Here is a 27,375-nt window from a genome sequence, read left to right on the forward strand (position 1 = left end):
AAAAAGCATTCGGGCCACCTAAGAGAGAATGCACTTTCTGGCCAGAGCATGCAGGATTCTTTTGCCCAACAGGTTAAAGGAAGCAGAGCTGGCACAGTGGAAATGGTCCTGGTGCCCTATGAGGAGACGGGGGAATGGGGTTGCAGAAATTCCATAAGCCTCTTGCCACCTTCTCCTTTGCAAACCACACCATCCAGATCCACCAGGACTGGAGGCAACTGGGAATCACAGCCGTGATTTGGGACGTGGTAAGCAAATCTTGAGGGGCCTCTGAAAACATCTGCAATTCATTATAAGACTGGTCTTTATTTAAAAAGAAATAAAAGAACAGCTTTGTTGAGATATAACCCATATACTGTACATGTCACCTAAAGTGTACAATGAACTGGTTTTTTAAAGTAAATTCAGAGTCGTACAACCATCACCATGCTCAATTTTTAAATATCTTCATGACCCATCCCCTCCAAAAAAAAAAACTTCTACCCACTGGAATCACTTTCCTGAACATCTTCCCCAAAATAGATTGCATTTTAAAGGTGGGTAAAGGAAAGTTGAGGGAAGTTAAAACCCTGCACAAAGAATATTGTAAGATGACAAAGCCCAAAGTGAAGATCATGTGTTTTCTTTAAAAAATATATATTTTTTAAATTTCAGAAAGGGAGAGGGAGAGATAGAAACATCAATGATAAGAATCACTGATCAGCCGAAACCGGTTTGGCTCAGTGATAGAGTGTCGGTCTGCGGACTGGAAGGTCCCAGGTTCGATTCCGGTCAAGGGCATGTACATTGGTTGCGGGCACATCCCCCAGTGGGTGGTGTGCAGGAGGCAGCTGGTCGATGTCTCTCTCTCATCGATATTTCTAGCTCTCTATCCCTCTCCCTTCCTCTCTGTGAAAAATCAATAAAATATATTTAAAAAAAAAAAAAAAAAGAATCACTGATCAGCTGCCGCCCACAGGCCCCCTACTGGGGATTGGCCCGAAACCCAGGCATGTGTGCCCCTGACCAGAATCAAACCTGGACTCTTCAGTCCACAGGCCGATGCTCTCTCCATTAAGCCAAACTGACCAGGGCCATGTGTTTTCTTCAAGTTCTGCGTGGTTGTAATGGTCCCCAAGTCTATACTAATAAAAGGGTAGTATGCTAATTAGAGTGGTTGTCTTCCGGACATCCTTCCAGACAAAGCCGCAGTGCCTACAAGGGCCGAGGCTCAGGCAGCCATTACCAGCTGCGAAGCGCTGAGGCTCAGGCCAGCAGTGGCAGCAGCATTTGGGTAAAGGGGGCGGTGCCCCCAGAGGGAGGCCAGATTGGGGGCCAAGGCACAGGCAGTTTGGGGTGATCAGGCTGATAGGGGAGGGCAAGGTAGGGGCAATCAGGCTGGCAGGAGATCAAGGTAGGGGCGAGCAGGCAGGCAGGCAGTGGGGTTAGGGGCAATCAGGCAGGCAGGCAGGTGAGTGGTTAGGAGCCAGCAGTTACGGATTGTGAGAGGGATGTCCGACTGCTGGAAGTTGGACATCCCCTGAGGGGTCCCAGATTGAAGAGGGTGCAGATTGGACTGAGAGGTACCTCCCCCCCGCCCCCAGTGCACGAATTTCATGCACTGGGCCTCTACTATAGTATAGTACTTGAGCTATGGATTTGCTTCTTTCTAGCTGTATAGGCCAGAGGATCTCAGAGCTTCCATTTCTACATCTAAGAAGGCATGACAGTATCTGCCCATTGATGGTTATACAGAGTTAAAGAATAAGTTTGTAAGTGCTTGACACAGTGTCTGACATATAAAAAGTAAAAGTTAACATGAGCTCTGGTCATTATTTTAGGGTAACTTATCTATAAAATTACACTGTAGCATAAATCAAGAAGTTCTATTATAATTACACAACAAACCCCCAAACTAGTACTCATCTGTTTGATGACGATCTATGCACTTAACCTCTAACTCCAGGCAATACTTGCCTATCTCTTTCCATATCAGAATGACTCCAACAAGAACAACATTGTGGTGACAGTTTTATGTCAACATATTAAACTAAAAACCTCATTCAATTTTTTTCTCCAAGTCAATTCATGGATATTTTGATTCACTTAGAAATAATACCTTACACATTACTTTTATAGAGTTATAATACATATTCTTTTAGAAAGCATTTTCATGACAACTCTATGAGCAAAGGATAGTCAGTACAATTGTTCATAGTTTGCAAGTCTAGAAAGGAAGCACATTCTACGTACTTTCCCCAGAGTCATTAACTAGAGTTAGGGGCTAGGTGAAACTAGAATTCTGGTTTCCTCATATCCAGGCCATCGTAAGATTCCTCACTTCTGCCTTCACTCAGTGGAAAGTTAGATTTCTTTTAACCTCTTTCGTTAGAAATCTTAGCACATACTTTCTTACAGAGGCTTAGAAATGGGTGCAGCAAGATGGGCCTCCCAAAGGCCCTCTCAGTTAATGTGGGTGAGTTATCCACTTTTGTCCTTTTGGGGGTAAGTGGGACCCTCTATATGCTACACATTTCTAGTGACATGACTCTCAACACTGGAATTGTACTGCTGCCATGACTCTAGGAGGTCATTATCTAAAATTACTCAAGAAAAGAGAAATTCCATAGTTTACCATTAGATGGTGCTAAGAGAAGTTTAAAGAAAATAGTCTCAAGTTACTGATGCAATGAACCACAGGATTTGATCAGAGTTTACTATGAAATAGACTCTATGCTTCTTTCCCAGACAGAAGCACACTCAACCCATCATCAAAGAGCAAAACATCTCCCATAGATTCCCTGTTCATTCAGTTCATTGTACTTCTGCCAACTTCAACTGTAAATGAAGTATTCTAAGATTCTATTTAGGGACATGACTATGTTTCACTTCGTTTATAGCTTGCTGCAACTCTCATTTTGGGCCTTTATCAATGTATTGCTCAATAGAATGTGTTATATTGGAAGACACTAAATGCCTAATAAATTATATTATTAATTACTAGAGGCCCGGTGCACGACATTCATGCACTGGGGCGGGGGGGGGGGGGGGGGCCCTCAGCCCAGCCTGTGCCCTCTCGCAGTCTGGGACCCCTCGGGGGATGTCTGACTGCTGCTCCCCACAGAGCAGGCCTCACCCATCAGTCCGACATCCCCTGAAGGGTCCTTAGCACTGCTGTGGAGGCGGGAGAGGCTCCCATCACCGCCACTGCTCTCGCCAGCCCTCAGCCCAGCTTCTGGCTGAGTGGTGCTCCCCCTGTGGGAGCACACTGACCACCAGGTGGCAGCTCCTACATTGAGCGTCTGCCCCCTGATGGTCAGTGCGCATCGTAGCGACCGGTCATTCTGCAGTTCGGTCGATTTGCATATTAGGATTTTAGTTACAATGAGAAGTTCAAGAGGTTAGTCATCTTCCCATGAATAATGTGTTATATAACACACTTTATGACGCTGTGTGCATTGCAGTTAATGCATCACTTTAGTGGGCTTTTATTTTCTAATACTGATGATATCCTGTAAATCTAAAGTCAGGTCATGGCCCTGAATGTCCATGAAAATGAATGAACAAAGCCTTGGGCACCATAAGCTTTGCTAACACTTTATCTGTCTTAACACTTTTAAGTTTTTTGTTGCTGCTACCACTAGAAGGAGACTGGGAGAGAGATTATCTTTAAATTCAACACTGTATATCCCCAATACTGAATACTCACTATATATAGTATATCTCTACATATAACAGAGATTTTAAATGCATAAAAAAACGAATTGAAGTTCTACTGGCTTCCCTCATAAAACAAAACCAGCCTGTCAGTTTCAGAATGAATTTCCACCATTTCAGCAGCTAAATCCTAGAACCTGAATTTGTTGCATACCCTTCTTGACCCAGCTCTCATAATTCTCAAGTAGTGCAGCCCCCAATTGCTTAAAAGTAAAGAGTCTGGCTCCTTCTGTAAGAACATTTTCATCTACAGTATTTTGTAGTAAGATACATTTTGTAGGTATCTTAGCAACACTTCAGAGGCACTGCTAATATTTCTGCTGCAAAATCAGTAGCTCAGAAAGAAATGAAGTGGGGAAATATCACAATCACTGTTTAGACGACGCATTCGTTGAAGAAAATGCAAAAAATACAGTATAGTTTATTTTGGCAGGCTAAAGTCTGTGTCATGGAATGTGTCTAACATAGATGAATAGACTATTGGTTAATAGATGCAGGCTGGGTAAACAGGACACACAAGTTAATGAAGTACAAATATATTTTATGAAATTTTTATTATTTAATGCAAATAAAAGGTCTTATTATGTAATCCAGTTTCATTGTTTAAAGTTCTTCATGTTTTAACAAGTTGTTTGGGCATTATTTAGATGCAATGCTATTTGCCTTTGATTATCATTGAAATAAGTTATCAGGGGATTTCTTGGAGAGAGTTAGACAACAAAAGTGCCTATCACTCTTATCAACTCTTCCTTTATGGTCTATTGAAAATCAGAATTAATAATCAGAATCACAGAGTATAAATTTGCTGTACAATGCTGCCTCTAGTGTATAAGAGTGTTTGGCACAAGATAACAAACTCTCCAAGTAAAGATAATTACATGATGGCATGAGGGACAGAGGTCATAATCCAGAGATGTTCAGTTTTACCAAATCAGTTTAACTTTAAAAGAAAAAGACCTTATATATATATTGATTTCAGAGAGGAAGGGAGAGGGAGAGAGAGAGAGATAGAAACATCAATGATGAGAGAGAATTACTGATCTGCTGCCTCCTGCACACTCCCCATTGGGGATCAAGCCCGCAACCCGGGCATGTGCCCTGACCAGGACTCGAACCATGACCTCCTGGTTCATAGGTCAACACTTCAACCACTAAGCCACACCAACCGGGTAAAGGCCATGGCCTTTTAAACTTGCCCTACCAAAGAGCAGAGGGATGAATGAGTTCCTTCAGCTAGTCAATGAACTACCAAAATATTTACTGGGAAATGCACATGCTGTCCCTTTCAAACTGGTCTGATGCCAAATGTGCAAAGTGTAAAGCCCTGAGCGACACAAGAGCAAGAGACAGTTTTGGGTCAGTGACATTGGTCTAGCTTCTCCCAAAGACAAGAAAAAGTGAGCCTCCTAAAGCTCGCACTCCCCCGCACATCCCAGTGCTCCCAGCCACCACTGACCTTCCCTCCGTCCTCCAGTGACCAGCCATGAAGTATCCCAGGCACACTGACAAGCTTGCGTCTCAGTTTTGAAAAAAGGCCAAGTGGAAGGAAGAACTATGCAGTTTCCAGTGAACAGGCTACAGCAAGCAGAATATATTTCCCCCCGTTTTCAAAAAAATGAAGCAAGGCTACCATTTCCCCAAAATCTTCATTAGATTTTGGCTGTGAGTCGTTAATTTAGAGATTTACAGTTCACAGCGACAGTGGTGAATTTTATGAATAGGTCAGACTGTGTAAGTGACCACCTCATTTGCATGATTCAACAGTTTCCATGTGGTTCTGACTGGTCTGCAGTGTTGTTTAAATTTTTATCAATAGAATTATTATTTGGGTTCAAGTAAGTCCTGTGGGAAAAAAATGTACACTTGAGAGAGGAAAGAAGAGCAGCACTAATTAATTCATCTTATTTAACTAGCTCTGGAGAGCAGAGGCAGGGTCTGGGAACATGTGAGAATGGGGGTTCAAGGTAGGAAGTGAGAACCAAGCTTGGCCCAGAAAAGCAAATCCATGTACAGACCAGCAGAAGGACACTTGGGTAACCAGTGTATAGTATCAAGCTCTGGGTGCTGAAAATAAGGAAAGATAAATATTTCCTTACGTTAAAATAATTTGGGGGTGGGGTAAGGCTAGTTCTGCTTAAGAATTCCATGGGCTTTATCATAACCAATCAATAAGTATTTATCAAACACCTGGAATAATAGACATCTGTTGTCTTCATCTGTATAATAGCTCTCCATTCGGGGTCTGTTTTCCCCTCTCCATATGGATTAGATGGGACTGCCCATCACAGTCCTCTGCCCCTTCCACCCATCCCTGGCTGTTATGGGTTGGTTTGTGTCCCCTCAAAATTCATATGTTGAAGTCCTAACCACCCAGTGACTCAGAGTGGGACTGTATTTAGAGAAAAGGTCTTTAAAAAGATGATTAAGTTGAGGTCACTATGATTAATTTAAAATGGGATCAAAACGAGGTCATTAGAGTAAAGGCAGGAAGATAAGATGGTGATAAAGTGAAGGGACAGTGAAGGGAGGAGCTCAGCTTGAGGAAAGAATGGAAGACCAGGGAGAAAAATGCCTCAGCCTATGGTAGGGGGTCGAGGGTCGGTCTTAAATGCCACCCTGAGGAGTTTGGCAGAGTGAAGTGGTTAAGAAAATTGGCTCCAGAGTCAGACTGCCTATGTCCAGATAGCACTTGTCAGACATGGGATCCTGGAAAGTCACCTCACGTGGCTACTGAATAAAATAGGAATAATATTAATATCTCCTTTATGGAGATACTGTGAGTGCTAAGCAAATTAATATATGTATGCATATATATAAACATATTGATATACATTTTACATAGATATTGTATATATAGGCAAGATATATAATACAAAATATATTTTTATTTTTAACTCAACCATATGGTGTGAATATTTTCTATCCCAATAAAAGTAGATCTCCATTATTTTTAATGTCTTCAGAGTTTTTAATTGATAAATATGCCACACTTGAATTGCAAAATATTTTAGTATGTAAAACTTGTACATGAATATGGAAGGTATAGAAAATTGTGTAATTTTACTAAATTTAAATTTTTTCTTTCTTTTTGCTTATTTGAATTTTCAATTCTTTTTATAATGAATGTATATTACTGGTGTAATAAAGGCATAATAAAAAGAAAAGGTAAAAGAAATTTTAGAAATGCATGTTGAATCATTTTTAAAATTTGATTTCTTTTCATTAACTTCCTTCTCATGAGTGGCCAAAGATTTAACCAAGATACAGGAAGGAAAGAAAATAACATTACTGCTAACTTTCATGCTTGGTAAATAGAAAGAATCAAAAAAGTATTTCCCATCCCCAACGACTGCTGTTAACTCTATACTGGAGTTGCTTATCTAGAGGGCCGGGCAGGTGTCATGAAGTTGCCTCCAAGGGCTACCACAAGGAAGAAAAGAGAGGACAAAGGACAGAATGAAGAGGAGAAGATGCTATGCATTATTGATCAAAGCAATTTCATTTCTCCAATAAATAGAGATTCTGAGATTTTTTTTTAAGGTTTAGAATTTAAAAAAGAAAAACAATCCACCTGGCATCTACTGTAATCTAGATCAATGATCTTTCTTTGTGATTTAGGATTTCCAGCTATATTTCAGACACTTTCACAGAATCCATAGAGAAAAGATGCTGAAGTACAACAGTCAGAAAGAAGTATTGGGTTTATTTCCTCTGCCCTAAATGCAGAACCATTAAGATGAAGAAAAGAGCCTAGCGAGTTAATCTGTAAGAAGCAGTAAAACAGCCAGGCTGATGTGGCTCAATGGTTGAGCATGGACCCATGAACCAGGAAGTCATGGTTCTATTTCTGATCTGGGTAGGTGCCTGAGTTGCAGGCTCGATCCGCTGGGAAAGGGAGTGGGATGTGTGGGAGGCAGCAGATAGATGATTCTCTCTCATCATTGATGTTTCTATCTTTCTCTCCCTCTCCCTTCCTTCCTCTCTGAAATCAATAAATTCAAAAACATTTTTTAAGAAATAGTAAAATATTAGAATAGTAAAACTAGAATAGTAAAATACTAGAGGCCCGGTGCATGGATTCATGCACCGGTGGGGTCCCTCAGCCTGACCTGCGGGGATTGGACCGAAACTGGCTCTCCGACATCCCCCAAGGGGTACCGGATTGCGAGAGGGCAGTTTTCGGGTGATGCACCCCAAAATCAGGCTCCCTCCTCTCTAATTCCAGGTGCGTCACCCAAGAACCACAGCTGCCAAGTTACCACAGCTCAGCAGTTCCTGCGTTGGGTGTCTGCCCCCTGGTAGTCAACAGGTCATAGCTACCGGTCAGACAGTTAGACAGTCGGACGGTAGCTTAGACTTTTATATGTATAGATAAGAGAGTGAACTCTCACTATTGTCTTCCTGCTCCATTCTTCTGGCAGTTAACACTGAGCTTCTCCTCTAAAGAATTGGTGAACAAATATTTAAAGCATTGGGGGTTGAAATTGTACAAAAATATGAGCCTACTAAGGGAAGTGCATGTCCATCTCCAATCTGCATGAATGAGGATCAACCAACAATGTGAGAAACTGTTGTTTGTCCTTTTAGATAGCAATAAGGTGATCTGCCTCTTGGCTGCAATGGTAATCACCTAGAAGTTGGCGCTACATCACGTAATTTATTGATACCAGTCTGCCTTGTATCTGTGTGATAATAGTTCTCTTGTTCTTTCATAGATGTAAATACCTTATTGCTCAAAATACATAATTATATCTTAGAAGAGTGAGACAGTATTTTCATCTTCTCTGACCCATAGCACCAACTCATTATTGAGCTCTTAATGGGTAAATGGATAAATCCATCCAAGCATTTTCAAAACACTCTGATGATAGGCAGGGCACTCCTTCCACAAATCTAACCCCCTCCATTAGCATCCTCTCAAGTCTTCCATTTAAAAATAGTAGAGTGACTATTATATACCAAGAACTATGACCATGTACTGAGCTTAAGAAGTGAAAAATAAGGAAGTCTCATTCCTTGAGGAGAAACAAACACATATAAATACAACTGAAATACAACGTGTCTTGGCTATAATGGAGGCTTTTACAGGTATAATAGGAGCAAAGTGTAAATCTAAATCACCAAGTCAAGTGGACTTCACTTGGAAGGCATTCTTGAGTAATAATAGTTTAGATTTTCAATATGAAATATATACACAAAAGTTTCTAGTAATTATCTCCGGGTTGGTGAATTCAGGATATTTATTTTATTCTTTATATTTTCTTCATTTGTAAAACAATATGCTCAATTTGGAAGAAAAGTGTCCTTGGCCAACAACTTGACTTTTCTGAGACCTACAGTTATTGAATGACAAATTAGCTTCCATTTCCTGGTGTCTAGCTTATCTAGCCCAACTGGGCTGGCTAAAATTGTTGGGAGACAATCTTTTACAAACCACAACCAAACCATTAGCACACTCTGCTGGTTTTTATTGTGAAATAAGTTCTACTCTTCTCTACTTATACGGAACTGAATAGAGCATTAAGAACTACAATTTGCCCTAGCTGTTTTGGCTCAGTAGATAGGGTGTTGGCCTATGGACCAATAGGTCCCGGGTTTGATTCCGGTCAAGGGCACGTATCTTAATTGCAGGTTCCTCCCTGGCCAGGGCTGGGCTTGTGCAGGAGGCAATGCAGGAGGCAATCGATGTGTAAACACATCGAAGTTTCTCTCTGTCTTTCCCTCTCTCTTCCACTGTCCTTAAAAACCAGTGGGAAAATATCCTCTAGCGAGGATAACAAAAACAACAATAACAACAACAAGAACTACAATTTACTTCCATCAGCCTTAGAATGAAAATTCCTCCTATATCCTTCTATAATGTGAGTGCTAGCAGTAGTTCTTACATTTTCTTATAAGTATTTTAGAGGAAATTTAGGAGAGGTTGCTTCGTGTGCCACGGGCCAGTTGTGTTGTTGGTGGAGGTTGGGCTGACAATTGCAGGAGTAGTTTGACTCTTTCCATTTTAGCAAGTGAGGAAAAATATCCTTGGAATTGAATGCAATCTTGTGTGATTTGCTCCCGTGTTTGTTGTGTGGAGCAGAGAAATAAGATTGTAGGATATTTTTTTATAAATGTTTTAAGGGATGGTGTGGAAGAAAAATATGAATATTGGAGGTGCTTTTATGGAAATATTTCAAGTGGCAGACTAAGTGGTCCAGGTTTCATAGGAAAGAAATTATGATAAAAAAATGTCTGACAGATGTGGAGAAAGTAGCAGACAAAAGTGACATTTGAGATTCATGGCTCAGTAACATTGAAGGAGTGAAAAGGCCAGAGAGGCTGTGATTATAAAGTGGTGAAATAGTTTAAGCTTTCAAAGATGATGGAGCTCTCTGTGGTGTAAGTTCCTGAGCAAGGCTATAGAAGTGGGAGGCTGAAGCTGATGAGAAAGGAAGGTAGCAGTTTGATGAGATCCGATAAGGGATTAACCTCCAAAATGTACAGAGAACTCATACAAAATAACAAAAGGAAGATACACAATTCAATTAAAAAATGGGCAAAGGACCTCAATAGACACTTCTTCAAAATGGACATACAGAAGGCCAAAAGGCATATGAAAACATGCTCAAAGTCACTGATCATCAGAGATGTAAATAAAAATGACAATGAAGAGCCATCTCACACCTGTCAGAATGGCTATTATCAACAAATCAACAAATGACAAGTGCTGGCGAGGGTGTGGAGAAAAGGGAACTCTCGTGCACTGCTGGTGAGAATGCAGCCTGGTGCAGCCACTGTGAAAAACAGTATGGAGTTTCCTCAAAAAATTAAATATGGAACTCCCATTTGACCCAGTGATCCCACTTCTAGGACTATATCCCAAGAACTCAGAAACACCCATCAGAAAGAATATATGCACCCCTATGTTCATAGCAGCACAATTTACAATAGCTAAGATTTGGAAAGAACCTAAATGCCCATCAGCAGATGAATGGATTAAATAACTGTGGTGCATCTATACAATGGAATACTACACAGCTGTAAAAAAGAAAGAACTCTTACCATTTGCAACAGCATGGGTGGATCTAGAGAACATTATGCTAAGTGAAATAAGCCAGTCAGAGAAAGGTAAGTATCACATGATCTCACTCATATGTGGAATCTAATGACCAACATAAACTGATGAACAAAAATAGACCCAGAGACAGAGAAGCATCAAACAGTCTGTCAAACCTCAGAGGGAAGGCAGGGAAGGGTGGAGTGGGGGAAGAGATCAACAAATGAACTCATATACATATATGCATAACCCAAGGGCACAGACTGTGGGTGGTGAAAGCTTGGGGGATGAGGAGAGAGAGAGGGCAATGGGGGAAAAGGGACATATATAATACTTTCAACAACAAAGATTTATGTAAAATAAAAAACAAAACAAAAAAACTGAAAAAAAAGCTGTGAGTTATGATGCTAAATGGGTCATGTGAATAAACATCATTTTGACAAGAATGATGGTAGATTTGAAGTAGAGAGGAAGATGTTAATCCAGGTGATAATTTTCTTATTAATTATGTTGAATAATCAAGATGTTGGTAAATAATAGTAAGAAGGAGAAGCAAAGAGATGTTGACAATACCCCAACTCCAGAGATTAAGGTTTTAGTGGAAAAACCAGCTTCATTGTTCTCCGGGGTTAACAAAAGTCATTGTTTCATGAGAAAAATCAAAATCAAAGCTGGAGTTTCCAGCTCTGGCTGGGTGACTCAGCTGGCTGGAGCATCATTCCATCGATCAAAAAGGTCCCAATTTGATTCCCATGAAGGCACATACCTGGGTTGTGGGTTCCATCCCTAGTCGGGGCACCTACAGGATATTTCTCACATTGATGTTTCTCTCTCTGTCTCTGTCTCTCTCTGTCTCTCTGTCTCTCTCTCTCTCTCTCTCTGATTAAAAATCAATTTTAAAAAAGCTAGAGTTTCCAAGGATTTAGGGAAATGCAAAGATGTGCTAAGAGAAGGAGCATAGAACAAGAAAGGAAGTGGGAAGGTATGAGGGAATGCTGACTTGGACTAGGTTGGTCATGATAGAGATGGAGACAAGTAGATAGATAAGCTTTGGGAGTGACTTGCTATTGAATTGAATGGGGATTTGAATGCACTTCCAGAAATTCTACCAATTAGAAATTCACTGGGTTTGCAAGCTTCTTTTATAAAAATTCAAATACATCTAAGAGGCTTAGGACCCTGGTGAGGGTGTAATTTAGTATGCATTAGTTCCATCAGCTTACTCTTACCATCACCTAGCTGAAGTCAGTCATACTTAAAGAGCTGAGAGTTTTGCTTGGGGAGGAGAATGTTTTGCATAAAGGATATAATCGTGTGTAAGACAGGAAGTGAAGTCTTGGGAAAGACAGAGGCCTGAAAGAGCTTACAGGAGACGCAGAGATGGGTGGCAGCATTTGAGAGCACAGAGAACAGGCAAACTGGCCTTCTCTGAAATGTGCCCGATTGCTTCTTAGAGAGGAGTTCCCAATCTTCTTTAAAACTGGGAATGTCTCGTTTCTTATACTCTTGTTTGAAAAAAAAGACATTCCACCAATTTATAGCAGAGGAAAGAAAATAAATGAAAGCATTAAAAGCATTGACACCTTAGCCGGTTTGACTCAGTAGATAGAGCACTGGCCTGTGGACTAAAGGGTCCCAGGTTCGATTATGGTCAAGGGCACATGCAGGGGTTGTGGGCTCCATCCCCAGGAGGGGGCATACAGGAAGCAGCTGATCAATGATTCTCTCTCATCACTGAATGTTTCTCTCTCTCTCTCCCCCTCTCCCTTCCTCTCTGAAATCAATAAAAACATATTTTTGCCCTGATCGGTTTGGCTCAGTGGATCCGTTGGACTGCGGACTGAAGGGTCCCAGGTTCAATTCCAGTCAAGGGCATGTACCTTGGTTGCGGCCACATCCCCAGTAGGGGTGTGCAGGAGGCAGCTGATCGATGTTTCTCTCTCATCAATGTTTCTAGCTCTCTATCCCTCTCCCTTCTTTTCTGTAAAAAAATCAATAAAATATATTTTAAAAATAATAAAAAATAAAAACATATTTTTTTAAAAAAGCATTAACAATTTCCATGTTGTCTTATTTAAATTCAAGGTAAGCTACCTGATTCTCTGACAATATTTTACTGATATCATATGATAAAAAGGAATTTTAAAATCTAAAATATTAAAAACAATCATCAGTGCCATGCGAGATAAATAAATATTATTGATCAATGTTTAAAAATAATTTCAATTACGTTATTTTAAAGATTTGTTTTATCTTTGGTAGTAAATATCTATAATTTTTTTAAGTCCAGTCTTGTTTAGATACAACAAAAGGTATTACATTTTATTTATTGTTTTATTTTTTTCTTTATGTACTCACAATCTTACTTTTAAAAAAATGACACAAAATGTTCCAAATGCTACCTTTTGGGTACAATTTTGGGTACATTTCAAACGTCATGTGTCAGCCACTGCTCAGAGCTAAGATAATACTAATGGAAAAAATGAGTAATAGCCAAAAATTTGGCTCACTCCTAACCCTGACTTCTTGGATGGTGATCCTGCATAAAAAAAGAACAAAAACAACAACTCACAAATGAAATAAAACAATTCTCTGATGTTTTGTTTTGTACTTATATTTCAAATATGGAAAAGAAATTCTTTTTATCAAAAAACAAACAAACAGTAAAAAGCAACAACAACAAAAACATTAGCAACAAGTTTGGGCTCATAAAAAAAATAGACAACTTTTTTTTTTTTTAAGCAAAGCATTAAATGGCAAGATAAAAATAAATCAGTTTGTAAGCCCATAAAAATTCCATGGACTGGTGCCTCTGGATGTGAATCACACACCTAATGGCAGGTACACTGTGTGTAGCTTTGGAATGGAACAGACTGTTAGTCTCCCCCGCTGTCTTCAAGCTTTCCTCTGCATCTGGCCCGAACTCTGTGTGTCCTGCCGCACGTGGAGGGTCCCAGCTATGTTTACCGGTATGATCATCCATCCTTTCTCAGCATCCTTGTTTCTCTCTACGGTTTAGGATTAAATCTGGGGAAAGCCACTGGGGAAGCATGGAACCTCAGCATTATTGATCATTGCCTAACACTGTGTTTTTATAGATAAGAGAAATCAAGCACAACCGGGCTGGAAATCTTGCTCAGAATTATCCATTTATTAAGCCTCGGAGCTGAAGCTTCTCAGGTAATCTCTCAATCTGTGGAGAGACACTTCTCCATTTACCTGTCACATTTCTGCACATTTTGCAAACAGAGGCACTGACCACTTCGCTCTGAACTATCTTTTCAAAGACATCTAGATAGCAGATAGCTTTGAAATATAAAGATAGTGTCTCCCTCCTGAGCAAAGAGAAGGCTTTGTCCAATATAACAAAAATAATGTCTCCCTTTGGGGCAAAGGGCAGGCATGCTCGCTGCCCGTTATAAAACAGTCAAACTCCCTAAGCTAGGAGTTCCTCTCTTGAACCACAAACCACTAAGTTTACAAGTGTCAGCTGCCTGCTTCACATCGCCCTATGGGAACTGGGCTCAGTGAACCGGGACAAATGCTGGTAGCCTGACTGCAGCCACTGCTGTAAATTATAGAGTCATTTTTCTCTGAGTCAGGAGCCTCCTGTCTCCTGCCAGCACCCAGGACGCTGTGGCAGACTGACTTGTGAGCTTGGAAGGGAGAAGAAATCTCAGACCCTTCACACTTTTTGACAGAAACCTAAAAGTTTAGTGATAGTCACTCATATCAAAAGAAAAATAATACTAAGCACTAAGAGGCCTGTTGCTTGATTTTTCAAATCTAGGGTGATCCAGTTACCATTTTTTTAAACATTATGTGTTAGGAATAATATATAACATTTTTTATTCTTCAAATCAAATTATACATACACACACACACACACACACACACACACACACACACACGTGTTATTTACTTTATTTTTAAAATTTCATTTATGAAATGGTTTCATTATCCTCACCCAACAGCAACCTGAAGTTAAGTCACACAGGCGGCAGAGCTAAAACATCTGGTTTCAAAATTTTGTTTTGCCTTCCTCTAAATAAATAAAACACAGCTAAAAATGACATGGGCCACTTTAGTTTTAAATGAAATGGCTAAATTGTGTCATATTGTGTTTAGTTTGACAATCTTACCTTTTTAATAGAACTACTGCAGATGTTTAGGCACTGACATGTTGCTATGTAATATGTATTCAATATTAAATATTCAGTATTCAGAACAGATACAATGTTATTAATACTGAGTTTATATTATATACTATACAGTCACAGAAAAAGTCTACCACAAAAGCTGTTGTTTTTAAAGTTTAAATCATACAACCATGCTGGAGATATATTCTTTTAAAGCTATACCACTAAGAAAACATGACAGGAGAAGTAATTCCATTTAAAAAGATATATATCCCATAAACTATCTTGTTAGTCATGAAGATAAATAGAAAATAACATACTAGACAGAGTGGAGAAAGGACATATACCGAGAACTTACAAATGTTCTTAAGAATAAAAAATGTTTGCCCAGCCTATGTGGCTCAGTAGTTGAGCGTCTACCTATGAACTAAGAGGTCATGGTTTGATTTCCCATCAGGGCACATACCAGGGTTGCAGGCTCGATCCCTAGTGTGAGGTATGTGCAGGAGGCAGCCCATCAATAATTATCTCTCATCATTGATGTTTCTATCTCTTTCTCTCTCTCCCTTCCTCTCTGAAATCAATAAAAATATATTTTTTAAAAAGAATTAAAAATGTTTAAAGCAAAAGAGGAAAACTTAATTTTATGAAAGCAAAAATAAAATATAAACTTATAAACTGGTAATCCATTTCTGGCTATAAATGCACTTTCATCCCTATGATTCTATGTTACTAATTCTAACACTAAAGAAACTTAATGTTCTGAGTCAACCATTTTGAATGTAAATAGCAAAAACAACAAAAACTTAAAAATCTGGAGTCATTCTTCAAAATGTAAACAATATTTTTTCAAATTTCTTTAAGTGTATTTCCAAACTTATTAGTAATGTATTAATGCAAGTAATTATTTTAGTTATTCCTCACATTACTTTTAAAAAAATAAAGAAACTAGTCAGTGGATGTTTATAAAAACAAAACAAATTTAGAGACTATGGAGTCAGTTACAATTGTGATTTAAAAGAGTAACTACAGAACCAAGTTTATGTAGCTCTCATTTATTTTAGACTAGAGGCCCGGTGCACGAAATTCGTGCACTGTGGGGGGGGGGGGTTTCCCTCAGCCCAGCCTGCACCCTCTCCAATCTGGGACCCCTCGGGAGATGTCCGACTGCCGGTTTAGGTCCGATCCTACAAGGATCGGACCTAAACCGGCAGTCGGACATCCCTCTCACAATCCGGGACTGCTGGCTCCCAACCACATGCCTGCCTGCCAGCCTGATCACCCCCTAACTACTCCCCTGCCAGCCTGATTGACACCTAACTGTTCCCCTGCCGGCCCGATCGCTCTCAACTGCCCTCCCCTGCTGGCCCCGTAACCCCCAACTGCCCTCCCCTGCCGGCCCGGTTGCCCCTAACCTCCCTCCCATGCAGGCCTGGTCACCTCCAACTGCCCTCCCCTGCAAGCCCGGTCACCCCCAACTGCCCTCCCCTTCCTTCCTGGTCACCCCCAACTGCCCTCCCCTGCCGGCCTGGTTGCCCCCAACTTCCCTCCCCTGCAGGCCTGGTCGCCCCCAACTGCCCTCCCCTGAAGGCCTGGTCCCCCCCAACTGCCCTCCCTGCCGGCCTGATCGCCCATAACTGCCCTTCCCTGCCGCGATCTGCCTCCTCCGCCAAGCCCCACCTCTGCTGTGCACACAGCCATCTTGTGATGGCCATTTTGTGACGACATTAGGGTGTGATGCATGAGGGTGTGATGACCACCTAGGCTATTATTAATATAGATACCTTCTAGGGGCATAGCCATTAAACATTAAATGAATTTTAAACAAGAAATATGAAGAACCCTTTCATTGATGAGCTTTAAAGGAGACTATAATTTCATCTATGAAGACATATAACATCTGATGTTATTTTCCCACTCTGGGAATCTATGAGAAAACAAGGTGGTAATTTTTATCCTACTTTTCTAATGTTGTCACGACATAGAATTTACTCGGTCAGTATCTTGTCTTAGACAGACAAATCGAGAAGATTTCAGAAAGAAGAAACACATTAATCATGAAGACATATTTTTTTAATTTCAAGTTTTTCATAATTATTATATAATTAAGAAGTACTATAATAATTGCTTTTAAAATAAAGCAGAAAATGTATTAAAAGCAAACATATATGAAGAAAATAAATATTTATCTAGAAAGAAAAAAGGCAAAACTGAAAGAAATAATATTAACGTTACACTTGTATTACTTATTATAGAGGTCTTTCCATTGGTAAAACTTTGTGGATTCTGGGAGATTTATGATCATGAAATTGGTGGACAAAGGAGCTCATCTATCAGATGGTGTCTCCTACAGACGCCTACATGTTTCACATGTTTATGCATAAGGAAGCAAAGCAAAGCTTACCTGGAAATCTTTGAATTATTTGACATAAGCCTTCCTTTCTGCAAAGCTGATGCTGTATTTCTGGTAATATGTTTACCTGGAAGGAATAAAAAGATTCTAGTGAGCTGGGCATTCATAAATGCTCAGGCAAAGGGAACGCCATCCACACCCTACCCTCAAACCTCTGCAGGTCAGCATTTAGATCCAGAATAACAGAGTGGTCTACTGGGTAGCATAAAATTAAAACCTGGCCCTTAGAAATCTTCAAAATATTTGGGAATGCTTTTGAAAACCTTGATTTATTTCATAGCCATGGTATTTGCTAGAAATAAAAGGGAATACTATGTCCTTATGGCAAATAGAGTAACACAAATAACTTCATAGTTTCAAATTTAGCTTTGGCCAAAAAATAGTACTAAGCATAACATACCTCAAAGTAAGTCAACTACAGTGCAACGTTCCAAAGGCCCTCAGCGATTTGAGTCACAGACAGTGGAGATTCAGGGCTAAACCTATTTCAAAACTTCATCCCTACTTTTCCCTTCGTACTGAAGGGCATTCATTATTGCTTCCAAATATAAAGCCCAGCTATCACATAACTCTACTTTAACAAAAATGTGTTCTTAAAAAGCCTCATAAATATGACCACAAATTCAAATATGTACTTTAACTTGAAAAGGTACAAACAAGCTAATTCTCTCCTCTCTTGAATTTACAGGTTGGCTAGCTAGCTATTATCAACAAAATCTCAAAAATAACTCCAAATATGGTAAAGCCTTCTTAAAACCAACAGAAAGAGATAAGTGTGAATTACCTTGAATATCAGATTCATTTTGAACAGTTATTGATTACTTTCAAATTAATTCACTCTAATCTAATAAAATACTGGCGTTTCTCTCCTTGGTCTTGCTGGCGTGATTGGATGAGAAGAACGCAGTTGCAGTTGGAGAAAAGCGAGGGGCCCAGGGACAAGGCTTGTGCTCCCACTTCTCCCACCAACAGAATGGTAATCTTGAGTCCACCACGTGGCTTCTCTTTCTCACTCTCTCGGTTTGTAAAATAACGCAGTTAGAGCCTTGGGTCTTTAAGTTCCATTTCTGCTCTTAGATATTATCAACCCAATAATTCAATCATGGTTCTAGTTTTTTGTTTCGTTTTGTTTTGAAATATATTTGTATTGACTTCAGAGAGGAAGGGAGAGGGAGAAAGAGATATAAACATCAATAATGAGAGAAAATCATTAATCGGCTACCTCCTGCAGGCCCCCTACCGGGGACCGTGCCCACAACCCGGGCATGTGCCCTTGACCAGAATCGAACCCAGGACCCTTCAATCCTCAGGCCAACGCTCCATCCACTGAGCCAGACCAGCTAGGGCTTATTTTGTTTTTTAATGGTTCATTAAAAAAAGCATCTTAAGCTTTGAAACAGTGCATCAATTATTCTCCAAACATTGCAATCCCTTTAACTCCTCTTCATTTATTCAGTGAAATGTAAACTTCAGCCCAGATCATCTATGAATGAAGCCCAGACTTCAGCAGAACCAACTCTGTGAAATTTGCACCAGCAACATTCCTAAACACTCCATTAAGAGATACCAAAGTCTGAGCCACTTCCTAGTATGTTCTTATTGCACTGGGAATTGAGAAAAGGCTGTAAGTATAGTGCATGATAGACTTTAGAGATATCTACATTTCTTAAATTCGAAAGTACAACAATTCAGAGACTAAATGTAGGGGAAAAAAGGGTTTCATAAAATCCTGAAGTTTTCCATTCAGAATTCCTAAAACAGGCTGGAGGTCAGGGACAGAGGACTGAAAAAATATGGGAAATTCATACCAAATGTTTGAGGTATTTTTCCCCTTAAGTTAGCACATAAAAGCACCTTTCAAATGTAAAAAGCTTCAAAAGGCAATAAACTTGAACCATTTTCCCCCACCGCAGGCAAAATGACTCAGTTGCTATTGACTAAATAAAACCTTTAACAATAGAAGGACCCAGAAAAAGAGCCAGCATTCAGTAAATAACATGAAAGACTAGCTACTGGCACAGGTCCGGTTTAAAAACCTGCTCCCACTTCTTGAAGGGCTCAGAGCAAATGTGCTGTCTTTGCAAATGCTTAAAGCATCCTAGGTCCCATCATCCCCTGCAAATGGGATGAAACAGAAGTCTTGGTAACATGAGTTACAAAACTCATGGGCCAAAACACTTTGTGTAGATGCTGCAAAGATAGTGCACAGCGTGCACAGCCTTCACATAGAAGGGCACTTTGCTGTGTCTCATCAGAGAGATGACTTTTCATTTGCGACCTTGGATCAAAAGGATGAACTGACTCCGGGTCAACAAAGCACTTGCTTCAGAAATTCAGAGCCAAGCCACGGGAAGTAACTACTCACCCTCTTCCGTCTTCGATTTTCCCATCCCTCACCCAGTGACCTCTTCCCAGGCTCTTTCTTCCAAAGCAAATCTTTGGAATTCAGAGTCACAGCAGATGACATAATCATGGTGACACGTGACACCAGAAATATCATCTCTGTTCTAATCTGGAACTGAGCACCAAACTAAGCAGTTAAACTAAATGACTCAGCACAAAGAAATAAACACACTCCAGGGCAATGGGTCACACAGCTATGGCAAATCATCTATATTACACATATTTTAACTTTTTAATTGTTAAACCTAATAACGTTTTTCTGTATCTAGGGCTTTATATTCTTATTTTTTATGTACATCATAAAATTTATGATTTGCATCATTATCAAGTGGAACATCATCAAAGAAGTCTTTACTTGGTTAGCTAACTTTTATAAGATGAGCTTCTCCAGATTCAGACTGCAATAAATATTTTTATCAGGCTTTATTTTGGGGAGTAGTTGAGGTTCAGTTTACCCACCGCTCCCACACATGCGCAACCTCCCCCATTATCAGCACCCTCCCGGCCCTCGAGTGGTGATTTTGTTACAATTGACTAATCTACACTGACACATCGTAATCACCCAAATAGTCATTTCTATACCCATTTTGTATTGGGGTTGAATGCTTTACAAATGTGTGCGTGTGTGTGTGTGTGTGTGTGTGTGTGTTTTATAGACAGCTGTTCTGATATTTTCCTTAGCATAAAATCTTTCATATCTTTGAAAGAATTAGAATGAATATAAAATGATAATGACATTTGAGCCTGGGACATTTCTGAGATCAAATTGGGACAATGGAAATGTGCATTTTTTAAAATATATTTTTAAATATATTTCTATTGATTTCAGAGAGAGAGAGAGAGAGAGAGAGAGAGAGAGAGAAACATCAATGATGAGAGAGAATCATTGATTGGCTGCCTCCTGCATGCCTCCTACTGGGGATCAAGTTCCAAACCGGGCATGTGTCCTTGACTGAAATTGAACCCGGGACCCTTCAGTCCATAGGCAGACACTCTACCCACTGAGTCAAACTGGCTAGGGTGGAAATGTGCATTTAAGAAGATTTCAATCTCCACATAACTTCTACAATCATAATCAGTGATAATCTCTATCTAAATTATGTTATCCAGCCATGAAGACAGAAGAGAAGCAGTCCAGAGATGGAAGACGCTGACAACGCCTTGCCATACTAGCAGTCAGCAGCTGTGCATTACTGCAGGTTGCCCAGGACCAAACCAGAGATGGTCGGACGTGCATTACCACCATTTGTCCACAATCCAGAACTGAAATATCATTGCTGACATGTACATATAAGGAACTGTTTGACATTGAAATTGGGTCTCAAAAGAACTGTTGGCCCAGAAAGAAACTCACTACAGACTGATTCATTTGTCTTTCAGCATAACCATTATTGCTTGTCTCATTTTCGGTTCTTATAAGTATACTTCTAGTAGGACATGATCTCACTCATCTAGGGGAAATGATGAACAACATAGACTGATGAACAAGAACAGGATGAGGACAAATATGTGATACCTTAATCAATAAAGAAATTTAAAAAATTATTTTATTACATACTAGAGGCCCAGTTCATGAAATTTGTGCGGGGTGGGGGGTGTCCCTCAGCCCAGCCTGCACCCTCTCCAATCTGGGACTCCTCGAGGGATGTTCAATTGCCCGTTTAGGCCCACTCCTGTTGGAATCGGGCCTAAATGGGCAGTCAGACATCCCTCTCACAATCCAGGACTGCTGGCTCCCAACCACTCGCCTGCCTGCCTGCCTTATTGCCCCTAACTGCTTCTGCTTACCATCCTGATCACCCCCTGACCACTCCCCTGCCAGCCTGATCGACGCCTAACTGTTCCCCTGCAGGCCCGATTGCCCCTAACTGCCCTCCCCTGCCAACCTGGTCACCCCCAACTGTCCTCCCCTGCTGACCTGATCCCCCCAACTGCCCTTCCCTGCTGGCCATCTTGTAGTGGCCATCTTGTGTCCACATGGGGGCAGCCATCTTGTGTGTTGGAGTGATGGTCAATTTGCATATTACTCTTTTATTAGATAGGATATTGTCAGAATCAAAAGTAAAAATCATTCTTAGTTGAAACTTTTAATTAATAAGTGCAACAGTATAGTATTAATTATAAACACTTAAAAAGTGTTTAAAATAAATTTTTAAAAAACCTAATACTACAGTAACTCATTAAGGAGAATAGGCATCTAAATGTAGACTATTTATAAAGTGTAAGAAAACATCCAAGTAATAAAAAAAAATTTAGTCACTTGTGAACATTGAGAGTACACACACTTCATATTGTATCTTAGGGAACTGCTCTTTTTCTTCACTAGATCTGTACAGACTTTCATTCCTTTTATTTTATCAAAAATAGGATCTCTGAAAGCTGTTCAGTATCATCCATAAGGAAAAGAATTAATGACGAGAAGCAACTAATCAAAGAAAAAAAAGTCCTTTTATGCCCCATGTTTCTAACATACAATTATCATTCCATCAAATTCACCTGAAAATGTCCTTGCATGCCTTAACGTAAGAGCCCTTTCAGTATTTCTCAGAGCTCCAAGTAGTACTAAAAACAGCATCCTGGGTTTAGGGGTTGCTAATCCCACAAACATTTAGAGCTAGAAATCAATCCCTCATCTCAGGAAATACTAGAACCTGTCTGCTAGAGGTGAGATACAGCCCCAGTTACTAAATTTAATGCTACCCCAACTAGTGGACCTCACTTCACTTTCAGTATCACATGGACCCACACAGTTTTAAATTTATGTTACTTTCTTCCTGACTAGAGAGACTCCTGACCATTCATTTTCTATAACAGATTGATGATCATTTTCATTAAGCACTTAAATTCCAAACCTCTAACATGATTAGTAATTTTAATTTGAGCAGATGCCCTTTCTTTGTTAACTTTATAGTCACTGACAATCCCACAACATCATCAAGCAATTTGAAACAACTGTTTTGTTATGTTTTTTCTTTATTGTTGTAAATATTACAGATGTCCCACTTTCTTTTTCCCCCTCACCCTACCCCAGGCCTTCATCACATTATTGTCTGTGTCCATGGGCAATGCTTATATGCATACAAATTCTGTGGTTAATCTCTTCCCAGTTCCTCTGTTCCCTCTGAGATTCATCAGTCTGTTCCATGCTTCCATGCCTCTAGATCTATGTTGTTCATCTGTTTATTTTGTTCATTATATTCCACATTTAAATGAGATCAGGTGATATTTGTCTTTCTCTATCTGGCTTATTTGCCTTTCCAGAATCTCCAGGTCCCTCCATGCTATCTCAAAGATAAGAGATGCTTCTTTTTTTACAGCTGCATAGTATTCCATGGTGTAAATGAATCACAGCTTTCTTATCCACTCATCTACTGATGGGTACTTGGGCTGTTTCCAGATTTTAGCTATTGTAAATAATACTGCTATGAACATATGGATACATATAGTCTTTCTGATTGGTGTCTTGGGATTCTTAGAATATATTTCTAGAAGTGGAATAACTAAATCAAACAGCAGTTCCATTTTTAACTTTTTGAGGAAACTCCATACTGTTTTCCACAGTGGCTGCACCAGTCTGCATTCCCACCAGCAGTGTACTAGGGTTCCTTTTTCTCCACATCCTCGCCAGCACTTGCTGTTTGTTGATTTTTTTTTTTTTTTTTGCATCTCTCTGATGATTAGTGACGTTGAACATTTTTTCATATGTCTATTGGCCATCAGTATGTCTACTTTGGAGAAGTATCTATTTAGGTCCTTTGCCCATTTTTTAATTAGATTGTTTGTCTTCCTTTTGTTGAGTTGTATGACTTCTTTATATATTTTGGAGACTAACCCCTTCACCTATGTATCATTGGCAAATATATTCTCCCATACAGTGGATTCCCTTTTCATTTTGAGGATGGTTTCTTTTGCTGTGCAGAAGATTTTTAGTTTGATGTAGTCCCATTTGCTTATTTTTTTCCTTTGTTTCCCTTGTCCAAGGAGATGTATAGGTGAACATTCTGCCACATGAGATGTCTGAGATTTTGTTGTCTATGTTTTCTTCTAGGATTTTTATGGTTTCACAACTTGCATATAAGTTTTTGTTTTTTTTAATCCATTTTGAGTTTATTCTTATGTATGGTATAAGTTGGTGATCTAGTTTCACTTTTTTTGGCATATACCTGTCCAATTTATTCAGCACTATTTATTGAAGAGACTGTCTACTCCACTGAATGCTCTTGCCTCCTTTGTCAAATATTAATTGAGTGTAATGGCTTGGGCTGATTTCTGGGTTCTCTGTTCCATTCCATTGATCTTTATGCCTGTTCTTGTGCCAGTACCAGGCAGTATTGATTACAATGGGCTTATAGTATTACTAGAAGCCTGGTGCATGAAATTCGTGCACTGGGGGTAGGGAGGGCTGGGGGGCAGGGGTCCCTCAGCCCAGCCTGAGCCCTCTCATATCCGGGACCCCTTGCTCCTTACCGCCCGCCTGCTGGCTCCTTAGCGCTCAGCTCGCTGCTCTTTAGCACTGCCGCAGAAGCAAGAGAGGCTCCCCACCCATGAGCCCGGCTTCTGGCTGAGCAGCGCTCCCCCTGTGGGAGCGCACTGACCACCAGGGGCAGCTCCTGCATTGAGCATCTGCCCCCTGGTGGTCAGTGCGCATCATAGTGACCAGTTGTTCTAGTTGTTCCGCCATAAAGGTTGCTTAGGCTTTTATTATATAGATTTTATATCTGGTATTGTGATCCCTCCAACTTTGTTCTTCTTTCTGAAGATTGCAGCAACTATTCAGGGTCTTTTTTGATTCCATATAAATTTTTGCAGTTGTAATTTGTCAATGGCTAACTTCCTCTATATTGTTCTAGATCTGTGAAATATGCCATTGGTATTTTAATAGGGATTGTGCTGAATCCATAGATTGGATGGACATTTTAATGATGTTAATTCTTCCAATCCATGAACATGGAATATGCTTCCATTTGTTTTTATATTTTCCTTTATTTCTTTTTTTCAATGTCCTGTAGTTTTCTCAGTACAGGTCTTTTACTTCCTTGATAAAGTTTATTACAAGGAATCATATATTTTTTGTTGCAATGGCAAAAGGGATTGTGTGGTTTTTTTGGTGGTTTTGTGTGTGTGTGGGGGGGGTTGTTTTTTGTTTTTTCTCTCTGGGAGTTTTATTGTTGAATAAAAATGCCATCGATTTCTGGATGTTGATTTTGTATCCTGCTGCTTGCCTAATTCATTTTTTAAATCTACTAGTTTTTTGGTGAAATCTTTAGGGTTTCCTATGTACAATATCATGTCATCTGCAAATAACGACAGTTTTACTTTCTCCTTTCCAATTTGGATGGCTTTTTTTTCTTCTTGTTTGATCCCTGTGGCTAGGACTTCTAGTACTATGTTGAATAAAAGTGGTGAAAGTGAACATCCCAGTCTTGTACCTGCTTTTAGTTTGGCCCATTGAGTATGATGTTAGCTGCAGTTTTTTCTTATATGGACTTTATTACGTTGAGGTATGATCTCTCTATTCCCATTTTGCCAAGAGTTTTTATAAAAAATGGTTGCTAGATTTTGTTAAATGTTTTTTCTGCATCTATTGATCTGATCATGTGATTTTTTATCTTTAATCTTATGTGATGTATCACATTTATTGATTTGCAAATATTATACCAGCCTTGCATCTCTGAAATAAATACCACTTGGTCATGGTGTCTGATATTTTTAGTACATTGCTAGATCCGATTTGCTAATATTTTGTTGAGGATTTTAGCAACTCTGTTCATCAGGAATATTGGCCTATAATTTTCTTTCTTTGTAGTGTCTTTATATGGTTTCAGAATTAGGATAATGCTGGCCTCCTAAAAAAAACTAGGAAGTCCTCCTCCCTCTTGAATTTTTTGGTAAGTTTTAATATTTATGTTTACATAAATAAGTTATGGCTCATGAAGCTTCAAATTATTTATGTTCCAAAGTGACAGTTGTATAACATGTATCATTTATAATTTTTGTATTCTTTAAGTATATTCATTAACATATGCTATACGTGCAGTGGCTAAACATCTTTTTAGAACAGTTCTGTAGTGATATGGTAAAGAAAACAGAATTTGAAGTCAGACTGTCTGAATTTGAACCCTCTTTGCTTCATTTATGATCCGTGATTTTCTTAACCTCTATGCGCTTAGTCTCCTAAAATGTAAAAAATGGACATAAATAAATATGGAAGCACTTTGAATGGTGTCTGGTACCAATGGGAATCCTTGGCAAGAGATTGGAGGGTGGGAGTGGAGAGCGTTTGGACACTTATCTTCCAAGCTTCCTCTTTGCAGAACTATGATTTGTCAATAGCTGACTTTCCCCATATTTATAGCTCCTCTCTTATAGCTCCCCCACTGACCTCTTTTCCTTGGTTCCAGCTCTCATTAGGATCTGCCACACCCTTCCTCCATCATACCCTTCCTCAGACCAGAGCTGGGGAAAACGTTATGATGTTGCTGGTTTCTTTGTGTCTCTAATCTTTTTGGTTTCTCTTATTCTGCCAAAACCACTATAAATAGCTCCTTCATTAATTTCCCTTCAGTTATATCCTTTTCAGTATGGCATTTGTCTCCTGCTGGGAGTTGTGATACACAAAGAGGATCGTTTTTCACTGTGACAATGGTGGGCAGGATAAATTTCAGGGGCAAAATATTTGCTTCAGAAAAATTAGTGAGGCGGATTCAGCAATAATCTTGGTAAAATATGGTGATTGCCTGGCTAGGGTAAAGGTAGTAAGTACTAGTATAGTTGAGAAATATTGAGCAGTAAAATATTTGAGAACTATTTAGATGTCGTTGTATTAGTGATTGATGGAATGCAGATGACAAAGAAGAGGAAGGGTTCAGAGGCGAAGGCCAGGTTTCTAGCTCAGGAAGTGACAGAGGACTTGATCATGCTTATGACCAACAGAACAGAAGTTCTGCAAAGCTTTTAAATGCAAGAACAGAATAAATTTACTGGGGAAAACAATGAGTTGGTTTTCTCCATGTGCATTTGAGGTGTCTGTGAGACATAGAGTGGAGATGATAATCAGACCTGGAGAGGTACATGCAAGCCCAAAGCCTGGTAGAGTGTTTTGAATTTTAGATGTAGATTTGGAAATCATCAACTACAAATGGCAGTTAAAACTTTGGGAGTGGTGTTAGGGAACACAGGCATTCAAGAGTGAGCAGAGGAAAGGTAGCTATAAAAATGAAAGAGAGAAGAAATAGCCAAAAATCCTATATAATAAAAGGGTAATATGCAAATCGACCCCACAGCAGAACAACCAGTCACTATGACACACACTGACCACCAGGGTACAGACGCTCAGTACAGGAGCTGCCCCCTGGTAGTCAGTGCGCTCCCACAGGGAAAGCGCCACTCAGCCAAAAGCCAGCTGACAGCTGGTGAGCGCAGCAGCGGTGGCGGGAGCCTCAGCTGCCCCCACAGCAGCCTAAGAATGTCCAACTGATAGCCTAAGGATGTCCATCAGTCAGACATCCCCCAAGGGCTCCCAGACTGTGAAAGGGTGCAGGCCAGGCTGAGGGACCCCCGCCCCCAGTGAACGAATGTCGTGCACCAGGCCTCTAGTATATAAGAAGAACCAAAACATTGTGCTCAGTCCAAAGGCCAAGGTAGTCAAGAGACAGAAATAGAGAGGAGTTATCAAGACTGTCAGT

At 39.9% G+C, this 27,375-nt stretch overlaps 1 protein-coding gene across 2 annotated transcripts in view; it reads right to left on the minus strand.

Annotated features, from left to right (window-relative positions):
• Positions 1-27,375, minus strand: part of CPED1 (cadherin like and PC-esterase domain containing 1) — a 292,313-nt gene that overhangs the window by 194,707 nt on the left and 70,231 nt on the right. For both annotated transcript variants that reach the window (XM_079785649.1, XM_079785648.1), the window contains one exon: positions 17,279-17,354. In XM_079785649.1, coding sequence (XP_079641775.1) covers positions 17,279-17,354 — 76 coding nt within the window. The remainder of the gene's footprint in view (positions 1-17,278; positions 17,355-27,375) is intronic.

Source organism: Cnephaeus nilssonii, assembly GCF_951640355.1.
Source record: "Cnephaeus nilssonii genome assembly, chromosome: 12".
Lineage (NCBI taxonomy): Eukaryota > Metazoa > Chordata > Mammalia > Chiroptera > Vespertilionidae > Cnephaeus > Cnephaeus nilssonii.